At 42.0% G+C, this 23,261-nt stretch overlaps 3 protein-coding genes across 4 annotated transcripts; 1 reads left to right on the forward strand and 2 right to left on the reverse strand.

The window, feature by feature from the left end:
- The first annotated feature begins 9,977 nt into the window (after positions 1-9,977).
- LOC122013520 (translation initiation factor IF-2-like) lies at positions 9,978-10,772 on the forward strand. Its single transcript, XM_042569791.1, has one exon. The coding sequence runs from the start codon at positions 9,978-9,980 to the stop codon at positions 10,770-10,772; it is 795 nt and encodes a 264-aa protein (XP_042425725.1).
- Positions 10,773-14,927: 4,155 nt separating this feature from the next.
- Positions 14,928-16,828, reverse strand: LOC122013521 (protein WEAK CHLOROPLAST MOVEMENT UNDER BLUE LIGHT 1-like). Its single transcript, XM_042569792.1, has 4 exons — positions 16,762-16,828; positions 16,503-16,594; positions 16,308-16,424; positions 14,928-16,229 (listed from the first exon to the last, which is right to left on the reverse strand). The coding sequence occupies exons 1-4, from the start codon at positions 16,826-16,828 to the stop codon at positions 14,928-14,930; spliced, it is 1,578 nt and encodes a 525-aa protein (XP_042425726.1).
- A 1,246-nt stretch (positions 16,829-18,074) lies between these two features.
- LOC122017833 (cold-responsive protein kinase 1-like) lies at positions 18,075-20,980 on the reverse strand. 2 transcript variants are annotated; one of them, XM_042575538.1, is made up of 5 exons: positions 20,738-20,980; positions 20,502-20,647; positions 20,168-20,381; positions 18,887-19,299; positions 18,075-18,784 (listed from the first exon to the last, which is right to left on the reverse strand). In XM_042575538.1, the coding sequence occupies exons 1-5, from the start codon at positions 20,796-20,798 to the stop codon at positions 18,299-18,301; spliced, it is 1,320 nt and encodes a 439-aa protein (XP_042431472.1). In that variant the 5' UTR covers positions 20,799-20,980; the 3' UTR covers positions 18,075-18,298. The 2 variants fall into 2 exon arrangements, with proteins under 2 accessions (XP_042431472.1, XP_042431473.1); XM_042575539.1 differs by having other exon boundaries at positions 20,502-20,641; positions 20,738-20,979.
- Positions 20,981-23,261: the final 2,281 nt, after the last annotated feature.

Here is a 23,261-nt window from a genome sequence, read left to right on the forward strand (position 1 = left end):
ATGATAGTGATTATGAGTTTGAGGAAGATGATAGGATTTTTGATAGTTATGTTGATCATGATGTGGGAATGTTTAATGAGATGGTGATGGTTGATCATCAAGGAATTCCTAATGAGGTTTTAGCTCTAATGTAGAATGAAGAAGGCGATGAAAATTGTGTTGATGGTGATAATTTGGATGGTAATTTGGATTCTAATGATGGTGATTGTAAATGCCAAAAATTTGCACTGTTCGACCCAATCAAAGATGCAAAGAATCCTGACTTGAAAGTTAGAATGATTTTTAGCTCAAGAGATGAGGTTAAATTTGACATTGAAAGTCATTGCATTAGACGGGGAAAGACTATTATGTTTGTTAAAGTCGATAAGAAGAGGCTTAGGAGTCGATGTAGAAACGAAGGTTGTGATTGGGTGATTCATGTATCCCTTATGGGTCATGATAGTTATTGACATATAAAGACTTTTAAATCAGAACACGGTGGATATTTTTGGGATAATGGTAATAGAACAGCTAGTTCGAGTTGGTTGGAAAAGGTTTTCAACACCTTAAAATTAGGTATTTCAAGGAAGAAATCTTATTTGGCTAAGAGGAAAGCTCTTGAGTTGTAACAGGGAACTATTGTGTAGCAATTTAGTAATATCAAAAATTAGAGTGTCGATACAAGTGCGTCAATTATCTTAAAACTGATTGAGGATGATGATGAGCCAAAATTTCAAGGCATGTATATCTGTTTTTCATGTAGGGAAAGTTTTAAGAAAGTGTGTAGACCTTAGTAGGTGTTGATGGGTGTTTTATAAAACTAAAACTGATGGACAATTGCTAGCAGTTGTTGTGCTAAATCCCAACAATAACATCTTCCCTATTAACTATGCAATGGTGGAAAGAGAGAACAAATATTCATGGATTTGGTTTTTGAAGTTATTAGATGTAGACATAGGCTTTGGCGATGGATATAGTTGGACCTTTATCTTAGACAAACAAACGAGTCTAATTCCAACATTTGAAAGTATATTTCCTATTATGGATAATCATTTTTGTGTCATACATTTACACACCAACATGAAAAGGGATCATTTCAAAGGTATGATAATTAAAAATACACTTTGGGCAATTGTAAAAGCCACAACAATTGCAGATTTTTGGCAAAAATGAGGAGATGAAATAGATTGACGAGAAGGCTTATGAGTGGTTGGCCAAGAAATCAAAGAAACATTGGTCTAAGACACATTTTACCACTACTCCTCGGTGTGACATTCTTTTGAATAATGTGTGAGTGCTTCAATAGTTTCATTTTGGATGCTAGAGAGAAGCCGATAATTTTGATGTTGGAAAATATACGGAATTTGATGATGGTCTGATTTCAGCTCAATTGTGAGAAACTTGAAAAATGGGACAAAAAGAGTTTTCCTAAAATTCAAAATGTTTTGGCGAAGATATACATGGATGCACCACAAAATATCCCATAACAAGCATATCATACACATTTTCAAGTGGATCATCTAGTCAACACACTGTCAACTTCGATACGAACTCTTGTAGCTATAGAAAATGGTACTTGATGGGCATCCCTTGCCAGCATGCAGTGTGTGCCATCTAGTGTAAGCATCAAGATCCAATCGATTATGGTAATCCATATTATGAGGTTAATACATATAAGAGATGCTATGAGCATGCTATTTTTTCCATTACTAGTCCTGATCTATGGCCAAAATGTAAATTGGCACCTCCACTACCACCAGTGTACATAGAAAAAGTGTAGACCAACTAAATTGGGAAGGAGAGAAGGAGATAAAGTGCCTAGTGGAACACATCTCCATCGAGCTAAGAGAAATATCAAGTGCAAGAATTGCGGAGGACATGAGCATAACAAAGGACATGCAAAGTGACCAGGAGTAAGAGAAATATCAAGTGCAAGAATTGTGGAAGACATGGGCATAACAAAGGACATGCAAAGTGACCAGGAGTAAGAAAAATATCAAGTGCAAGAATTGTGGAAGACATGGGCATAACAAAAGGACATGCAAAGTGACCAAGAGTGTGTGGATGAACATCCAACACATTAAGTCAATCAAGATCGACATTAGCTTCAAAAACAATTCAAGGGAAAAAACTTCAGGTAACTATGTTCTTATATGTCTACAACTAATGAATATTTTGTATTACCACACTTGTATTGTTAATATGAATTGCATTTTTGTGAGTACAGGTTTGTAGGAGAACCTCACATGTTAGTATGAAAATTGGAGTGTCACTATAAAAATAATTATTAATAACGACTGAATATTCCGTCGTTATTTGAGATTACCGATGGAATACTGACGGAATTTATGGCATCGGGAGTCATTTGGTCGGCAATGTAATTTACCGACAGAAATACAATTCTGTCAGTAATTACCGACGGAATTACATTTTCCATCGGTAAATTTAACGACTGAAAATTGGTCCCGTCGATAAAAAAGTAAACGGTAGCTAACGGAAATTTCCGACTGAAATTTATTCAGTCGGAATATTCCCGACGGAATCTGGGATGCAACTCTGGTCTGTTGACTAGTTCCTTTAATTCCTCACGTGATTTTGCAGTGTCCTTAGTTCTTCCAAGTACATTCATCACAGTGTTGAAGATATTATCAAAGAAATTTTTCTCAACATGCATCACATCTATATTATGTCGAATGAGTAGATACTTCCAATAAGGCAGCTCCCAGAATATGCTCCTTTTCTTCCAACCACTCTTGCACATCCTAACAAGATATTTATTTATCTCATCAAAATTAGGCCGAGATACTGGGATAAATCCATAACTATCTATTTGTTCAATGATTTCTTCACCTGAAGCATGGACGGTTGAGGGAAGTTTTCTGACTACAATATTCTTTAGAAAATTTTTCTTATTTCTCCTAAAAGGGTGATCCAGTGGTAAAAATTTACGATGATTATCAAATCAATATGCATCAGACTCTGTCATGCAATGTGGGCATGCTAATTTACCAGCTGTGCTCCATCCCGACAACATTGAGTATGCTGGAAAATTACTGATCGTCCACAATAAGGCAGCATGCAATGTAAAATTAGTTTTACTTGCAACATCATAAGTCATCAACCCTACATTCCATAATTCATTCAACTCGACAATTAGATATTGCAAAAAAATATCTATCTTATTTTTGGAATTGGTTGGACCAGGAATAAGCACCGTAAGGAACATAAATTCATCTTTCATGCACATCCATGACATTAAGTTGTACGGTGTTAATATAACTGGCCAAGATGAATATTGTTGTCCCAAGTGACCAAATGGTTGAAATCCATCTGCAGACAGTCTCAATCTCACATTACGTGGTTCCATTGCAAAGGAGGGAAACACAATATCAAGATGTTTCCATGCAAGAGAATCACAAGGATGACACATTATACCTCCTTCGTGCTCATGCTCATGCTCATGCTCATGATGTCATATCATACGGCCAACTGTAGCTGCAGATGCATACAAGCGTTGAAGACTAGCAGTTAACAGAAAATAATACATTACTTTCCAAGCAATATTTTTCCTCTTCTTCCCGGGTGATGCGGATACGGTTTGGGGTAGAGAAGTGATTAAGGAGGAAGAGAGAGGCAATTTGGTCTTTTTCAGGGTTAGGGCTTTGAGTTTATAAGAGGTACTGTTCATTGTGTTGGAGGGGAGGGGGGGGTTTTTTCTTGGTCGGTCGCCAGCAGAGCCTTCTTCCTCTTTCCTCGCCGGCATCGGAGCCGGCCGTCGGCTGCTCCTCTCCTCCGCCTCCTATCCTCCGGCTTCCATTACAGTGCTGCCACCAGAGGAAAGAGTGTTCCTTCTCTGCCGCCATCCTCGCACGAGAGCCAGAACCACCACCCCTCCTCCTGTGTCGCCCACCAGTGCACTCCACACGACGCTGACAGCTTCCTCCTCTTTTCCCTCTCTCACGCTCTCTCGCAGGACATCGTTATCCCGGGAGCCGCTGCCATCTCCGACCAGCCAACACCTCCCTGCCTCTCTCGCCTCCGACCTTGACCATCTCCTCTCTTGTCGACCTCCTCCTTCGAGGTCTAGGTGGTCGTCTCAGGTGTCGTTACCTTTAGCCTCTTTCACCTCCTTTGTTGCCGGTGAGTCTAGTAGCCCCTCCACCGAGTCCAACGGCCACCACCGCCTTGTCCGACGGCCTTTGCTGCTGCATTCAGTAGTCTTTGACTTCGCCGAGTTCGGCAGTCATCGCGACCACTTCTAGTGGCCGTCGTCGTCCTCCGAGACCACCTCCAACGGCCTCAGAGGGCCCTATAGCCGACCATAGCAGCTTTTTAGCCGCTGTCTCCATTGTTTCCGGCGCAGATCTGATCCACCACTGCGTCTCCGGCAACCATTTGTTGTGTATTCGGCCATCGAGCCATTGTGCCTTGTCCCTCGTATCATCGTTGGTATTGTGAGTTGTTTCTATTAACCGGCTTATGAGTTGTGACTGTGTGGTGTATTCTCGATTGTGCGTCGTTGTCATATTCCGATCTGCGGGCCAATGCCAGATGTCGGTCGTGTCGCCTTTGTATTCTGATTGTGTGTCACCTCTCGGATCCATACCGTATTCGGCTCCGTGTCATCACCTCTGGGCCGAACTCCTCTTCGGTCGGCTCAGATGCATCCACTCTTTCAGGGTCATGACGACTCTATCAGCAGCGGGACCAGCTCACCGATCCATTCGAGGGCGCCCCCCCCCCCCCGGGTCAGGGTACGTCACTATACTTGTCTGGTATTTATTTAGTTGTTCTACTATTATTCGTCTGCTTATACATTATTGGGATCCGCCTCGAGCATCAGGGACCAGAGACCGAGGTGACTTGGTCGCTGGCTATAGGTACTATTGACCAGAAGACCCCGTGCAACTTGGTCAACACAGGAGATAACTCATCAACCGGGTCGTGGGGATGCGGTCAACCTTCCAGACACGTCATATCGGCATGTCCGTCTTCTCAGCTTCCCGACAGGATCAATTTGGCGCCGTCTGTGGGAACACCCTGGTCTGGAACGTGGAGATGGACGACGCCGAAACTTTCTGTCATCCTCATGACCTCGGTAGATTCCGAAGAATATATCATATTCTACTCACTCCATGGGTATTCGGGAGTTGAGGAACTGAGTCAGATCGTCAGCTAGTCGGCAGGTCAGTTTTTCCGTTATATTCTCAGTTATTTGATCTGCCAAAGTTCCTCGATCGAGGAACCCCGAGCCGATCGGCCGGGTGCGTATTATATCCGAGCCACAGGTTCGATGTCAAAGACCCCGTGCCGATCGACCAAGCGTATATTATCCGAGCCATGGGCTCGATGTCGAAGACCCCGTACCGATCGGCCGGACGTATATTATTCGAGCCACAGGCACGATGTCGAAGACCCCGTGCCGATCGACCAGGCGTATATTATCCGAGCCACGGGCTCGATGTCAAAGACCCTGTGCCGATCGACCGGGCATATATTATCTGAGCTGTGAGCTCATTGTCGAAGACCCCGTACCGATCGGCCGGGTTTGAGTTATGCTTGAAGACCGTCGAGCGGCGACTATAAATACCCAGCCTGAAGACCGTCGAGCAGCGACGTTAAACGTCAGAGTTGAACCGGTGACTATAAATATCTGGCTTGAAGACCGTCGAGCGGCGACGTTAAACACCAGAGTCGAACCGGCAACTATAAATACCCTGTCTGAAGACCGTCGAGCGGCGACGTTAAACGCCAGAGTCGAATCAGTGACCATAAATACCCGGCTTGAAGACTGTCGAGCGGCGATGTTAAATGCCAGAGTCGAACCGACGACTATAAATACCCGGCTCGAAGACCATCGAGCGGTGAAGTTAAACGCCAGAGTCAAACCGGCGACTATAAATACCCGGCCTGAAGACCGTCGAGTGGCGACGTTAAACCCCCGCCTTCACGGGCCAGTCCATCGGATATTCTTTCTCCCCCTTTCGGGGTTGAGCTTATCAGAGCATGTATCTCCCCCATTCGGGGTTGAGTGGTCGTTAGATATTTTATCTCCCCCGTTCGGGGTCGAGCGTTCTTCATTGGTCTCGGACCAACTTCAGATATTCTATCTCCCCCATTCGGGGTCGAGCGGTCGTCATATATTTTATCTCCCCAGTTCGGGGTCGAGCGTTCTTCACCGGTCTCAGACCAGTTTCAGATATTTTATCTCCCCCGTTCGGGGTCAAGCAGTCGTCACGGGCATTTATCTCTCCCGTTTGGGGTCGAGCAGTCTTCACGAGCATCTATCTCACTCGTTTGGGGTCGAGCTATCTCCGAGGGTCGCGGACAAGAGTATCTCCACTGGTTTCGGACCAGAATGTCTCATAGGTTATGCGCCCGTTCGACTCACTACTTTCGCTTTCATGTGCCTTCGACTCACGGGCTACACTCCAGTTCAGTTCACGCGCGACGCGCCCGTTCGGCTCACTACTTTCGCTTTTATGCGCCTTCGACTCACGGGCTACACTCCAGTTCGGTTCACGCGCGATGCGCCCGTTCGGCTCACTACTTTCACTTTCATGCGCCTTCGACTCACGGGCTACACTCCAATTTGGTTCACGCGCGATGCGCCCATTCGACTCACTGTTTTTGCTTTCATGCGCCTTCGACTCACGGGCTACACTCCAGTTTGGTTCACGTGCGATGCACCCATTCGGCTCATATCTTTTCGCCTCCATTCGCATTCAATTTCACGAGCTATGCTCCCGCTCAATTTTCAGGCTCCACGCCTGCCCAGTGCTGCTTTGCCTCTCGTTCGGTCTCCCGGTCGCATTTTATGGCAATCCGAGCGGCAGTTTATGATCGCTCAGTCATCCGTTCGGCCAGACACTTGAACTACTTGGTTGAACGCCCGACATTCGCTAGATGGTTCGGTCAGCATTTGACGATCTATTGGTCGACATTTTCTCAGTCGCCCGTTCGGCATCGCCTGCTCGTTCGCTCGGTCCACTCAGCATCTTGCGTGTCGCTCGGGCTACTATCATTTTAGTCATCGCTCGCTGGATGGTTTGCCGCTTGCTCGGCATCAGTCCGTTTGCCGACGTGGTATTATTTCTCGTAGTTTGCTCAGTAGCTTTGTAGCCGCTTGGTCAATATCACTTGGTTGTTTGCTCGATAGCGCCCAATCGCTTTGCTCAGCATCGCCTGAGCGTCTACCCAATATCACTCGGTGTTGTTTGGCATTTGACCAATTTCTTGATATCCGCTTGGCACTATTTTTCGTCGCTCGGGCGACACATGTTTTTTGTGCCACTCGGTCAAGCGCGCGTCATTCTGGCAGCACTTGCCTCATTCGTTGCTTCACCATCCGCTCGGTAGCGCTACCATCTTTAGTGCGACACCATTGCGATAGCGGTCGCTCGCGTGCCATTATACGAGGAGTTCAGTGATTTGGCTTTGATAGCGGGAGCGAATCAGCCTTTGCGATAGACTATCTAGTCAGTCGGACTTGTGCCTCCTTCGACTAGACTTGAAGGGAAGGCTTGTGATGCGGATACGGTTTGTGGTAGAGAAGTGATTAAGGAGGAAGAGAGGGGCAATTTGGTCTTTTTCAAGATTAGGGCTTTGAGTTTATAAGAGGTACTGTTCATTGTGTTAGAGGGGAGGGGAGTTTTTTCTTGGTCGGCTGCCAGCAGAGCCTTCTTCCTCTTTTCTCGCCGGCATCGGAGTCGGCCGCCGGCTGCTCCTCTCCTCCGCCTCCTATCCTCCGGCTTCCATTACAGCGCTGCCACCAGAGGAAAAAGTGTTCCTTCTCCGCCGCCATCCTCGCGCGAGAGCCAGGACCACCACCCCTCCTCCTGTGTCGCCCACCAGTGCACTCCACACGACGCTGACAGCTTCCTCCTCTTTTCCCTCTCTCACGCTCTCTCGTAGGACATCACTGTCCCGGGAGCCGCTGCCGTCTCCGACCAGCCGACACCTCCTTGCCTCTCTCGCCTCCGTCCTCGACCATCTCCTCTCTTGTCGACCTCCTCCTTCGAGGTCTAGGTGGTCGTCTCAGGTGTCACTGCCTTTGGCCTCTCTCACCGCCTTTGCTGTCGGTGAGTCCAGCAGCCCCCTCCACCGAGTCCAGCGGCTACCACCGCCTTGTCCGGCGGCCTTTGCTGCTGCATTCAGTAGTCTTTGACGTCGCCGAGTCCGGCAGTCATCGCGGCCACTTCTAGTGGTCGTCGCTGTCCTCCGAGACCACCTCCAACGGCCTCAGAGGGCCCTATAGTCGACCATAGCAGCTTTATAGCCACTGTCTCCATTGTTTCCGGGGCAGATTCGATCCACCACTGCATCTCCGGCAGCCATCTGTTGTGTATTCGGCCATCGAGCCATTGTGCCTTATCCCTCGTATCATCGTTGGTATTATGAGCTGTTGCTATTAACCGGCTTATGAGCCGTGACTGTGTGGTGTATTATGGCTTGTGCGTCGTTGTCATATTCCGATCTACGGGCCGATGCCAGATGTCGATCGTGTCGTCGTTGTATTCCGATTGTGTGTCACCTCTCGAATCCATACCATATTTGGCTCCGTGTCATCACCTCCGGGCCCAGCTCCTCTTCGGTCGGCTCAGATGCATCCACTCTTTCAGGGTCATGACGACTCGATCAGCAGCGGGACCAGCTCACCGATCCATTCGAGGGCGCCCCCCGGGGCCAGGGTACGTCACTGTACTTGTCTGGTATTTATTTAGTTGTTCTACTATTATTCGACTGCTTATACATTATTCGGATCCGCCTCGAGCATCGGGGTACCAGAGACCGGGGCGACCTAGTCACTGGCTATAGGTACTGTTGACCAGAAGACCCCGGGCAACTTGGTCGACACCGGAGACAACTCATCAGCCGGGTCGTGGAGATGCTGTCAACCTTCCAGACACGTCATATCGACAGGTCCATCTTCTCAGCTTCCCGACACGATCACCTGGTATGCGAGTATGATGCTTAAAGCGTGGGTGAGTACAGATTTTACATTCATTCAGATCACTATCTTCATTCAAAAATATCATGCAGTTGTTTATACAACAATCAATCTTCTCTACAGGCAAACATAAACCTCTGATCAATTCCTTTGTTTCATAGAATCTATCAGTCATTATGTTATCAGCAGGGAGCAACTCTGACATCAATTGACAAATGTCATCGTAACATCTTTCAACAAAATGATGTTCTGCTTTTATATTCAATAACCTTGCAGTAGCTGATAATTGAGAATGACCAGAAGGAATGTCTTCCCACACTTCTCTTTCACTAGCCTTTAACATTTCATATAGTTGCTGATATTCTGGGGTTGGTATTTCATCTATATTCAAATAATCAATTGCATTTATTGCATCTTGAACCATTGATTGCATTGAAATATCAATATTATTTGATACTTCAGGAGCGGTAATAGTAGTCCCAGAAGATGAATTACGAGAAGGCCCAATTGTTTCATATAAATAAGGCTCTCCGTGATAGTACCAATTGTAGTAATTTGGCACAAAACTATTTCTACATATGTGTACTTTTACAGTATCCTCAACACAAAAAGTTCTATTTTGACATTTTTTTTATAATTGCATGGACACCGTAACTCAGCACCATTCATACATTCTGGATGACTTTTAGCAAAGTTCACAAACTGTTCAACTTCAGCAATAAAATCATCTCTAATAAAACCATTGTCTAATTGATTATACATCCAAGCTTTGTTCATATACATTGTTATCTAATGATATTATAATTTGAAACATTATTAAACTTGTATCACTTGAAATAAGCTTAAATAAAGCATTATGTGCACAATTTCATCTCACGATCTTCGTATCATATTATCGAAAATCTCCTCTACACTAAAGTAAATAAATAAAACTAATATACACATGTTGTTGCTTAGAGCATCATTAAATAAAATAACCATACATATATGAAAGTAAAACAAATCTAATATATAGAATAATGAACATGCAGCAAACAATGACCACGATATGCACTCCTGCGGTAGTCGGCATAGACATGAGCAGCCCCTGTGTCTAGTCGAGAGCAGACCGCAAGCAACCCCTGCGACCAGCCGCGAGCAGGCGCTTAAAGTGGCTAGCTGCGAGCAGGACTCTGCGGGGGCTGCGAGCAAGCCCCCACGGCCAGCCGTGAGAAGGCCCCCGCGGCCAGTCGCGAGAAAGCCCCCGCGGCCAGCCACGAGAATGCCCCCGCGGCCAGCCGCGAGAAAGCCCCCGCGGCCAGCCACGAGAATGCCCTCGCGGCCAGCCGCGAGAAAGCCCCCGCGGCTAGCCATGATTAGGCAGCGAGCATGCGCCGCAGGCGCCTGCAGTGGCCGACCTCTAGCAGCCAACCTATGGCGGCCGGCATGCCGCAAACAAGCGCCTGCAGTGGCCGTCCTCCAGCAGCCGGCCTGCGGCGGCCGTCCTCCAGAAGCCGGCTTGCGGCGGTCGTCCTCCAGCACTCAGCCTATGGCGGCCGGCATGCCACAAACAAGCGCCTGTGGCGGCTGGGCTGCCACAGCTGGTTGCCACAGCTCGCCTGCCGCGAGAAGCCGCCAACGGCGGCTCGTCGGCCGCGAGCAGGCCGTAGTGGCCGCCGTGGGTGTGAAAAGGAAGAGACGAGAGAGGAGAGGAGCATACTTGAGTCGCTGGTTGTGGGTCACAGTGAACGGGAGAGGGCACGAGGCTGCTGGACGCGAAGAGGAGATCGTCGAAGCCGAAAAATCGCCGAGAGAGGAAAAAGCACGGGTCGCGCGGAGAGGAAAGGGAGCTCCCGTGCCCTAATTTTAATCTACGTTACCGACGGAATCAATCTTCCATCGGTATTTTTCGACAGACACTTAATTCCGTCGGTAACTGTCGACGAAAGCTTAATTCTGTTGGTAAAGACCGACAGAATTAATTTTTCGTCGATAACTTTTTCGCCCGCACCCGTTAACTTATACTCGTTAACCAGAGGCATTTACCGATGAAATTAATAAAAGATAGAACAACTTGAATTAGCTAGTGTTCATTCAACATAGAATAAAATTTTAGATTTGGTACATTCATCCAACTCCTTTTTATAATAGATATATTCATCCAACTAAAATAATTATATTAATTAATTACTAACATGGAGAGAATCTATTTTTTTTTAACTCTTTATATATCTCAACGATCTTAGAAGTATTATTACGATATTTATCCGCTAAATCTAGCTGACTATTTATTAACTTTGATAGTTTTTCAGTCTGAATCATTTTTTTTACCAGAATTTAAAGAGACAATTGAAATTGACCTTAAAGTTGAGCTCGAACCTCTTTGACAAGTAGGGATGAAGGAAGTACGTTGTTTCTCTTTATATAAATTAAAAATTATCAATACTTCCTCTTTACTTGGATATGATTTATGCAACGTACCATTATATTTGTTAATTTGAACATGAATTTCTTTTCAATTATCATAAATATCAGGGTTCCCTCAAAAAAATAACATATATTTTTCGTATATTATAATAAATAAACATTTTAAACATAAATTCTAACCATATAATATATATAAATTCTAATCATATAATATATATTGCAAAATTCTAATAGTATGCTGAAATCAAATCAAAAGGACTCATCATTTTAGCATAAAATCAAGATACGACATAGATATGTTTCAATCGATATAAAAGTAAAAATTATTCGACGATAGGAAATGATGCCAAATTAATATATCCAAATTCTTAAAATATGAAATTTAAGCACCACATCCTTCCAAAATAAAATCCCCATTGAAATTGCTAATATGTATCTTTACCAGAATATACAATAATATTAAAGTTGGCATTTTTCATATTAGAAAAATAAAAAGATTATTTTTTTTCAGTATATCGGCCCCAAAAGTATATTCATTTAACTACACTGTTACAATATCTGCCCTTTTTTTTTCAGTATATCCCACTCCAAAATCACAAAACATATCTCAAATGATAAACACTACAAGTAACAAAAAACAAAAATCATTAAAGTTTAACATTCAATGACTGATTCAATCCCAATTATTAACAAGACACTTCTAAAAAAAGGATCACACTTATGATTGAGAGTCGTGACGAATCTTTTTTGCTGTCACAGTCCAAAATCAGACACAAATCGAAAGATTGAGAGAGGAGTTGGGAGGAAGGAGACGATCGATTTTAGAGATTAGGGTTTGAAATGTAGAAATAAGGCCGTTGAAGATATTTTATGGGCTTTTCTTGACTCACGAGGTGATCACGTGTACATCCCGTTAAATCTTAATAGGGTAGTTGGTGGTAGGGATGTGTTTTAGAAAACAAATTGCGGAGGAGGAATATAAATAATACCAAAAAAGTTTTGATGGACATGAATGTGAAAAGGTTGAAATAATAGGGAAATTGTAATATATTTTTCCATTGAGCAAAAGAACAAGGAAATAATTAATTATTATATACATTTAGAGCAACTCCAATGGAGATATTTGAAGGAGATATTTTTTCAAATATCTCACAATGGGGATATTTGAGGGGTGATTAAAAATCACGGGTACTAATTCCCTCTTGTGAGGCCCATCAAAATGGTGGGCTATCATTATTTATTATTTTTTAATTCAATTAAATTGGAAAAAAAAAAGAACATTAGAAGAAACAAAATCAAACATACGAACGAATAAACGTTGGAAAAAAAAACATAAAAAAAAGAGTAACATTGGAATAAAAAATCAAACATGAAAAAAAGCGAACGTTAATTTTAACATTCATTTTTTTCAATGTTGGGTATGTTTATTTTCTCCTATATATATATATCATTTCTTTCATCTATTTTCATTATTTCCATACTCATTGTCTATCAAAAATTTAGAGAGAAATGAATAAAAATTCTGGTCATTATTTTAAGGATTTGTTCAACTCTCCAAATATTGACGAAAATCTAGTAAAGAAAGTTCTCGAGTTTGTCCTAATTTCTTCAATCATCAATTTCCATTTCCCACTCAACATTCACCAAATTTTCAACCTTTTCCATACCCACCACCATATTAACATAATTTTCAAAGTTATCCAAATTCTTTGAGTGAAGACCCTCGAGCTCCGTTTTATACAGATCCTCTAGAATATTGGCAGAGTAGTCAGTATTTCATGCAAGCTCCATCTCATGGAATTAATCCACTTCAATCACCAGAGATTCAATCAAATGAATCGAGAAGAGCTAGTGTTGATGCAACTGACAGTGATAAAGGTACACTTTATGCAGCCCCCGATTCACAACTTTCTCCATTCTCATATGAAACTGCAAACGATGATATTATTCTCAATCAAGTACCAGAGATGGACAACGAATCAGATGAAAATCATAGCAAGCGAACAGTATGGACAGTAGCAGATGATAAGCTCATTGCAATGGCCTACACAATTATGAGTGAAGATTCAGTAGTTGGTAATGTCTAGAAGAGTGGGTCATTTTGGAAACGAGTTGTGACATACTACAATACCAATCGAGATAAGAGAGCTAAAAAGAGAACTGCAGAGAAAGCAAAATCACATTAGGCTTCGCTAAAAAGGATCGTAAATAGATACAATGGAATCTACAATAAATGATATAATGATCGACCAAGCGGATGGAGTGACGAAGATTTGATGATGCGAGCTCATAAAGAATGCAAGAGTACTTTTAAAACTACTTTCCAATATGAGCATGTGTGGAGAATCGTGAAAGATAATCCAATGTATGCTCCTCAATCCTCAGAGCGACGGGCTACAAAGAAAGCAAGAACATCAGAATCATCAGATGCACATACTAACTCTTCTAATCCTAACACAACTGTTAATATAGATGATAGAGAAATCCGATCTCGTCCAATAAGACAAAAGGTTGCAGAGCGGAAAGGCAAAAAAAGAGTAGACTAAATTGATGAATTGAATCAGGCTATGCAACAATCAATGACACATTTGGAAGAGTATAATAACAATAAGAAAGTGGATCAACTCATCCAATCACATAATGGACACACGAGGCATGACAGATGAACAACTTCAAAATCATCTAGTGATATGTGAATAGCTGAAGAAAAAATTGAACATGTAGTTAATTGCTATAGTTTATTTTATATGCTCTATGTTTATTTTATTAATTGTAGTTTATTGTTATGTGTTTTATTAATTTAATATGATTTGTATCTCTGTATTTCAATTCCAAATTTATAAAATATTTGTATTCGTATGAAGTAGTATTTTTCTTAAATTTATATAGCTTTTATTGTATTTTTCTTAAAATTAAATGTAAGTTAATTAAATGGACGTGGACCTATAAATATTTGGTTGGTGAAATATTTGATTGTTGAATTGGAAATATTTTAGAGTGAATATTTGATGGGTGAGATCCATAAATATTTGATTGGTGGGATATTTTATTATAAGATTTGGAATATTTGAAAAATAATGGGGAAGTGGGGTCACCAATATTTAAAAGAAATATTTCTAACTATTGTGGATGTTGTTAAATTATATTGAAAAATAACAATAAAAAAAATTCTACCAACCAGTGAAATTTTCGCTTTTTACTCTATATATTTTTAAACTTTTTGCAATGCCCTTATTAATTTATATTATGACTTACTATCATACTTTCCTACGATTTAACATATTTTCTATAATTCACTATTTTTCATGTTTTATATTTTATATTTTATAAAACATCCCCCAATAATTTCTTTTGGCAAAACTTAGGAAAATAAATAATTGAAAGAATCAATAGTATGAAAAAAAGTACAATGGGGGAAGAAAGTTCAAATGTAAGCATTCATCTCTGTTCCAATTTCGACATGAATCATCCAAAAATGCTCAACACTTGAACCCTTTTAAAACAACATCGAGTTCATGAATGGATCAAAAAAATGTTCCTTTTAATGCAAGATCATGCGTGTTGTGTTTCTAATCCTTTCGGACTTCTTTTGTTATCCCCAAAAATTGAAAATCTTCGGAAGCAGTGATTTGCTCCTCTTCCTCGCCCATCCAGCTGCTTTGAAGTTGTTCGACCTCCTCGTGCGTGCTTCATCCGCTTCGACAACGCGGAATTTTTTATCCAACAAGACACCGGGATCCGATACGGCAGATAAACTCCTTGCAACGCCACTCGTCGCCATCCTCTCCTGACCTCTCGGCCTCCTCAGCTCTTGCTCCACGTTGAGTTTAGCTTCGTTCGTCTTCTCTATCTCTTCCAATGTAGCATTCAATGTCTTCTTCTGTCTTAGGATCTTCTTATTTGCTTCCTCCAGCTCCTGCAACCTCCTCGCTTTGGATTCCTTGGCTTCTTTGAGTTGCTCAATGGCAGAGATGGTCCTTCTTCTCGCCATCTCTTCCGCTTCGTTCGCTTTCTGGCTAAGTTTGAAATACTCTTCTATCGACAAGGTGACTCTATCGGATGAATCATGTGCCATAGCCTGTTCTAGTTTGGTTTCCATGGCCTCAAGTTCAGCTTCAAGAGATGACACAAAGGCAATAGCCAAACCTTCCTTTTCTCTCAAGCTTTCAAGGAATCTCTTCTTCGTCTCCAACTCGGCAGAGAGTGAAAAAGCAGTAGCTTTAAGATCGACGACTCGTTTTTTTGCTTCCTCAATGTCAACCCTCGCCTCATGTAATTCTTTGAATGAAGTCAATTCAGCTTTCTTCTCAGAGAGTGCGGCAGAAACTTTGTCTAGTCTTGATTCTAGCTCATTTGTTTGCCGGAGTTGCAACTCATTGAACTGTTGCAACTCATTCTCCACTCGCTTCAATTCCTTCTCCCAGTTTAACTTGTCCTGCTCAACTTGAAAATCTTGTTCCTCAACTTCAAGATGTGCAGATTGAGCCAGCTCAAGCAATTCCTTGTTGGTTCTCACCTCCATCTCATTTGATTCAGAAACCAACCTTTTAGCCCTCATCATCAGTTCTAGCTCTTCCTTTGCTGATGCTAACTCTGCATCAATGAGTTCTTTGGCAACCTCCAATTTTCCCATGTTCGCAACACTTGCGCAGCTGGCGATTTCTCGATGCTGTTGTCTCAGTCTCACATCTGCAATCTCAGCTTCCTCCTTGGCCTTTCTCTCCGAACTTTCTGATTTCTCCAAGCTCAACTTCAGCTCTTCGATATATCTCTTTGCATCATCTAGCTTCTTCACCACTTGTGCTTTGGTTTCTTCTACAGCTTCATATTCTTTTCTGTGCTCTAGAATTTCTTCTTGTACTTTCTCAAATTCAAGTTGTATAGTTTTCTGCCTCTGCGTATAAAAGAATTTAGCTAATAATGGTCGAATTGAGTGCTATCTTAAAAGTAAAACCAGTCAAGCTAAATTTACCTCTGCAGCTGGAATTGTTTTAGCCTCACGATGAACAACACCACCAAACTTATTGATCGCTGCCTTAACTGACTCAAATGGTGCAGCAGTGTCAATATGCCCTCGGATCATTTCATCCTTGGGAAAAAACATTAAATTTTTAGAGAAAAACGTTAAATTTTTTATAAAAAAATAAAAATAAATAAATAAATTTACTTCTCTATTGCTCCGGGCTGACTTGTAAATCTCCTTGACCATCATATGGGGATTAGCTTCTGCCTCGAGCATCTTCGCAAATAAATTATGTTCTGCACAGAAGTTGATGATTTATAAGAATTACACATGGTTGAAAAGGGTATGAATAAAAAAGTTAAACATTCATGAACCTTCTTCCTTTCTTGAGTCTTTGATTCCCTAGTGAAAAGAGTTTGAAGATGCAATATGATGAGGGGGATTATATATAATCTGTCTTTACCTTCATTTTGGCAATTTCGATAAGATTGTTTGCAACTTTTACTTTGTTTGGTCATTAGCCACGTCATGACCACTTCATTGACACCTTGTTTTCGAAGGTTTTAGGTGTCAAAAAGTATTCTATTCTAATGAAGCGCAAAATACGGAGATAAATTTGGATTAGTAGAAGATCTATATTTAGTGAAAGTCAATGCGCTTGTTTAAGATTAGATGATAAATATAAGAAAATAATTTTGACTGAATATAATTTAATTTGTTTTTTTAACGTTTGGGTAACATGTATACTTCTAAAAAAATATATATCAAATCAAGCGTTTTAATTTGAATTTGTTCAATTAAATAAAATTAATGAATGATGTTGAAATATTTTTAATTGTTTTTATGTAACATAATTCATTTTTCTAGAAGATTTAAATAATTTACCAGTATGTGTGTGTATATATATAAAATACATGTTTTTAAAACAGAGAACACACCGAAGTGAGATCAATCATCGCTGCTGGCGGCTGGTGATGTAGTACTGCTGCAATGTGAGATTTATTTTTTCTTTAATTTGTTAATATTTATTTTGTTTGTAAATTTTGATTGAGTTTATTTCATAGATGTGTTTTTTTCCTTGCAATATTTGAGTGTCTATTGATCATTCCGTAGATGGTTTACTGCAAAGCATATGAGATCGAGATTCACAAGGAAAAATGAATGGTTAATCAATGAACCCTTTGTAACGTGTCTCAGCTTGATCAAATATTTTTGAATTGTGCATTTGTAAGTATATTTGAATGTTTCATTAACTCAAAATCACATTGATAATTCTTGATTGGAATTCTGTTTGTAAATTTACTGCATTTTAAAATTTTAAGATAGAATGCAGCTCCAGCTGTGTCAGTATGACTAATCAAAATATCAAATGTCCATTCGGAGTGACTGCTTGATAAGAGTATGGAGATGACCTCTCATATTAGAATAGAGATATTAGAATAGATGACCTCTCATATGCTCATGTTAACATTCAACTTCTGTGGATGCACCTAATCTCAGCAATTCAACATATCAAACCAGAAAGAACATATGTGGTATTCGGTTATGTTGTTAAAACTGCAGCTCCAACATGAGAACGGTCCATTTCAATTTGAGATGAGTGTGGAAACTGAGGATATTGAATCTGTCAGATTTGAATTGGTTTCAATGAGAATGCCATGTCATAGCTAAAGCAGCAGCATCTAGTTTGGACACAACTTGTTGAACTCAAAATTCTTATTGTGAGATTCAGTGACTTAATAGATAAGGTTTAATTTGTCTTAAGTTAAATATAAGTTTAGTAAGTTGGCCTTGATATTGAAATTAAGAATTTAGGATGAGCGCATTAATCATGCATGCTCATCCTATAGAATTATACACAGTCTAGTACTATAGTCCCACTACAAGAAAACCACTCGACTCCACCAAATTATACACACTGGAAAAAAAACGATTAAACCAACAGACATGCTCATATTATACCAACAAACTACAAAGAATGAATGAAGAGCAAAACGAAGCTAGTGCCGTCGCAGGCGGCGCTGCTTCTGATGCGACCCATGGCGCATGAGGGTGTTCGAAGAGGCGGTGGAGGACGATGTCGACGGAACTGTGGAGGAAGACGTCGACGGAACTGTGGAGGACGATGTCGACGGAGCTGTGGAGACCGACGTCGAGGGTGCAGTGGACGACGATGCAGAGACAGAGGTGGAGGCGGAGACGAAGGAAGATTCGCCAGCGGAAGTGCGGGAGCCGCCGGTGGCCGAGTGCGATGTTCTTGCGTAGCGGGATCCCGGAACCCCGGGCCTCATCGGCTCCTCCAACGCCGTCGGTTTCTTCGACAAGACGATGAGAACTCGCTTCATGTCAGGCCGCAGCTTGGGGTCGGACTGCGTGCAGAGGAGACCCACCTGCACGCAAAACGCCACCTGCTCCTCGTCTGCGGTGGGCTGCAGGGCAGGATCCATCATCTCCACACTACGCCCCTTCCTGTAAAGCTTCCATGCCTGAGATAATGTCAGATACCCAATTAATCAATTAGAAGAGCTTCATACTTCCAGTTAATCTGGTTTAGAAACTAGGATCGAACGGAGATCAGCGTGGCGTACCCATTCGAGGAGGGAGTTGGCATCGGGGTCGGGGAGCAGGTTGAAGGCGTTGTTCTTGCGGCCAGAGACGAGCTCGAGGAGGATGACACCGAAGCTGAAGACGTCAGCCTTGGCAGTGAGTTTGCCATGCATGACGTACTCCGGGGCCATGTAGCCGTTGGTGCCGGCGATGCGGGTGTGGACGTATGTCTGGTCCTCCGGGAACAGCCGCGCCATGCCGAAGTCGGCGATCTTGGGCACCCACCGTTCGTCTAGCAGGATGTTGCTGGCCTTGATGTCGCGGTGGATGATTGTGGTGTGCGCCGATTCGTGCAGGTACAGAAGCCCCCGCGCCACCCCCATCATCACCTGGAACCGCCGCTGCCAGTCCAATTCCGTCGACTTCCTCCTCCACTGACCTCCCTCTTCTCCTCCTGCTCGATTCCAGTTCAGTAAAAAAAAAATATTAGAACTCCTATTTGCCCAATAATTGCAGTCTGTTCATAGTAAAAACAAATTTAAAAAATGAACCATTGATCAACTAAAGAATAAGATAGGATTATGACAACAGATAAATGAATTTTAAAAATCAAAAATAGTATATCGTTTTCGTGAGGTAGCTCTATTCAAAAGAGTCCTCAGTCACGTCAAACAAAAAATCATTTTTTATCCAAGTCAAAATGTCGCATATAAAAATCCAAATGATAATTTTTTTCCATGTCCGGGGTCAATTGTGATATTAAATTATGATGATTGTGATTTAAGTTTAGAAGACTGCAATCTGGTAAACGGTCATATTTAGAAGTATTGAAAATTCAAAATAATTTTATATATTGGCTTTTCTACTGGATTTGGGGGTAAATTATCAATCGAAGTTCATATCAATCCTAAGAAATGCTACACCAGAATTAATGAATCATGCATGGGTTCTAGGATACTGCTCCAGATTGAACGATTGAACTCACCAGACAACGCGTAACAGTTTTTCTTTGATAACATCGCAGAGAAATTAAGCTATCAGTTGACCATGAAAAAAAACGCAGAAGACATGTTTCATATGTACTATTACTTAGCCCTCACAGTTAATATTTTATATATGGCGTTGCTGCAGTGTGTCACGGGGGTCGTCTGTAAAATATATCACGGATCACCTATACAATGGGTGGACGAAACTCTCCTTGACTTACCTTCTTTCCAAACCACTTTGGGTGAGGATTAATATGTAAAATTAAAAGGGCAAAAGAATCCGAAAGGGAAGAGTTGGAGGAAGAAGAGAATCAAGGGAAGGGCAATGGCGCTTACGGGAGAAGAGCAGCTTGTCGAGGCTCTCGTTGGGGACGTACTCGTAGACGAGGAGCATTTCCTCGCCGTGGGTGCAGTAACCGTATAGGCTCACAATGTTCTTGTGCTGCACCCGCGACAGCAGCAGCGCCTCGTTCTGGAACTCCCTCGCCCCCTGCCGCGATCCCCTCCCCAGCCGCTTCACCGCCACAATCCGCCCGTCCGCCAGCTGCCCCTGCATCGAACACATCATGCGCACTCAGTCTCCGCCATCGATTATCATGACAGTACGCTAATCCCCCAATTATATTGGTCATCGACTCGATCGATCACTTTTTATTTTTGGGTACTTCACCTTGAAGACGGGGCCGAACCCTCCTTCGCCCAGCTTCTCCTTGGGGCTAAAGTTGTGTGTGGCGGCCACCAGCGTCTCGTACTGGAACACCTTCTCCTCCTTCGCCGCGATTTTCTCCAATTCATCCTCCTCCTTCGCCGCTGCAACTACCACAGCAACCTTAAGTACAAGAAAACAAGCTCAAAATTCCAGATCGATCGAGAAGAAGAAGAAAAAAAGAAGAACAAGTAACTAACCTTTGTTTCTACCTCCGAAAAGGGACTTCGCGATGCTGGTAAAGAACTTCTTGCGTCTCATGGTCAGCGTGGGCGACGACGAATCGATGGAGGGGCAGCGCCGGCGATCCACTGTCCGATGAGAGATGGATACCAATTCCAAGAGTTGAGTTGCGAGACGAGGAAGACGGTGAGTTACATTAACCCACCGATCGCAATTTCCTTCGCCCTTCTCTTCCCATTTTCATTTTATTCAATTTTTTTTTTCCGCTTTACCTTTTTTTAATCAGCAAGACGTAGACGAACCCTTGACGCAAATGCGAACGCGCTTGTTGAAGTCAGATCCTCTAGTTGATGCGAAGATGAGACCGGTGGCTATGGGATGCATTAGGGCGTGTCGTCCCCCGACAGGTAGAGGACACTTGGACCCACGCCATCTCTCAACCCAGCCGCAGGAAATAATCGTCCGGTACGTAACGTACGCAACTTGATGAATCAGACCTCCAGCATGGAAAGGTACGGAGAATAGTCGAGATCGATGCAATTAACATCGACGTGGATCATGAGGTCAGAAAAACCGAGTCAACGATCATACCGCGTGTAATTGAACAAAAGAGGTGGACCCGTGGGTGGGAGAAGACCTTGCGCTCTCCCAGTTCGGATTGAATGTCAATGAGATTATTCGATCTATTTTAAATAGGACATTTATTGGAAATCATCACAAAATGCCTCTTTCAGTTATTATAAAAAAAACATTATATTTTATTACTGTATATTTTATTCTTTGAAAAAATGTATATTTTTGATAGTGTTCGTAGTAGTTGCATCCTATAATTGTTATAGCTAGGATTATGATAGTTATAATTTTTATAATTGCTATAATTATATAGTTATGGTAACTATGTACGAGATTGTAACTTCTCCTATACAATATTGATTAGTGTTTATTAGACATCAAATATCAATTATGGTTTATAATTATTATCCTATAATATTGATCAAAATTAACTGGTATTGACCAATATTGATGAGAGATAAATGCTCATATTATAATAATTTTATAATTGCTATATCATAGTATTATTAGTATTGATAAAAACTAAAATATTATTAAAAATATAATATTAATTTAATTAAAGATGAAGTATTCATATTGTAATAACTATGCATTAAGTGTTATAAATATATAATAAATTTAGATCATAATTGATCCTACCCTGAAGCTGAGTAGATGGTCATCGGAAAATAACTTTGATGTGGGTCTTTGTCTGCGTTGAATGTGCTCCGCTCCTGTAATCACAAGTCGTTAGTACCAAGCCGGGAAGGGGTCCCGGCGACGGCCCTCCGACGCTCAAGTCACACAACGGTAGGAGGAGAAAAATAGAGGAAGCAAAGAAGTGAATAGTAGTGCCAAAGACGTATGTGCGTACCTCCGCGGATGGCCACCTCCCTCCTTATATAGAGCTCCGGCAAGCTGATGACTGCACACTTCCCGGGCAGACGCGCATTCCCAAACTTTTCCCAAAAGCTAACATCGAGAAAGGATCTCTGACGTCTTACTATAATGGGGCGAACGCATCCCTGTCAAGGCGGCTGAATCTTCTCCCGTACGATTTTCTATCCATCAACGTCGTCAGCCAGCGGCATCGACTCCCAAAAGGATGTTGGCACGTATTCCCCGTCTGATTCGTCGGCCGTTAGTCTGATTGAACTTCTCTTGATCGACCTAGCCAGCTAATTCTCTAACCTCCTACGAGTATATCTGGGCCAAACGGCGTGAGTGCCTTTGGTCTCAGTGCGTTGTCGGCTCAAACAACCCTTCTCGAATTCTTCCGGCCGATCGGGTTGTAGGCTTGACCCACCTTCACCGAGCTCTTCCGGTCGACCAGCTCGGTTAGTCCCTTGGCTGACCACCTCTTGACTTTGACGACCACCTAAGCGTTGAACTTCCTTGGAGATGGGTCCTCTTGGATTATCACCGGATTAATAATTATTATAATTATGTAAAAGTTATGAACTCATAATTATTATAACAATACTTTAATACAATTTATTAATTTTGAGAGAAAACAAATATACTGATAAATTTAATACAATTTATTGAATTTCCATTTTGCAATGCGAATGAATTAAACACCGTGGACTAATTTGATTGAGTAAAAATGATATCGTTCTGTCAAGTGGTTTCAAGATATAGATAAGAGACATTTTATTTTACCCATTGCATGAAGAGGTTAAATATTTAATGAGATATTTTATACCGTCTCATATAAATATTAAGTACATCAACTCATGGGATTGTAGAGAAACATTCATGTGAATGTATGTAAAGTGCTTAAAAGTAGTTGGGCCACCTCTTGGACATGGGGCAATGATTAAGACGTAGCAAAGCTAAAGAAAGTGTCACAGATTGATTCTTTACTGGGACATACGTTGATATTGAATTTAGTAGAAAACTTAGGTTAAGCGGCCATGGGCCGAAGTACCTTTGGGTAAAAAAAAATTCATAAGTTTATCTTCACAAGTGAAATATCGATTTGATATT

The sequence above is a fragment of the Zingiber officinale genome, chromosome 8B, assembly GCF_018446385.1.
Source record: "Zingiber officinale cultivar Zhangliang chromosome 8B, Zo_v1.1, whole genome shotgun sequence".
NCBI lineage: Eukaryota > Viridiplantae > Streptophyta > Magnoliopsida > Zingiberales > Zingiberaceae > Zingiber > Zingiber officinale.

Bases quoted from the DNA above. Each gene is read 5' to 3' on its own strand.
- LOC122013521 (XM_042569792.1), bottom strand. From the start codon at position 16,828: ATGACGTGGCTAATGACCAAACAAAGTAAAAGTTGCAAACAATCTTAT. The intron at 16,595-16,761 runs GTAAAGACAGAT...ACTTCTGTGCAG, and splicing joins TCGAAATTGCCAAAATGAAG to AACATAATTTATTTGCGAAG. The intron at 16,230-16,307 runs GTAAATTTAGCT...TTTTATACGCAG, and splicing joins AAACAATTCCAGCTGCAGAG to AGGCAGAAAACTATACAACT.
- LOC122013520 (XM_042569791.1), top strand. From the start codon at position 9,978: ATGCACTCCTGCGGTAGTCGGCATAGACATGAGCAGCCCCTGTGTCTA.
- LOC122017833 (XM_042575538.1), bottom strand. From the start codon at position 20,798: ATGAGACGCAAGAAGTTCTTTACCAGCATCGCGAAGTCCCTTTTCGGA. The intron at 20,648-20,737 runs GTTAGTTACTTG...TTGCTGTGGTAG, and splicing joins TTTCGGAGGTAGAAACAAAG to TTGCAGCGGCGAAGGAGGAG. The intron at 20,382-20,501 runs GTGAAGTACCCA...TGTTCGATGCAG, and splicing joins GGTTCGGCCCCGTCTTCAAG to GGGCAGCTGGCGGACGGGCG.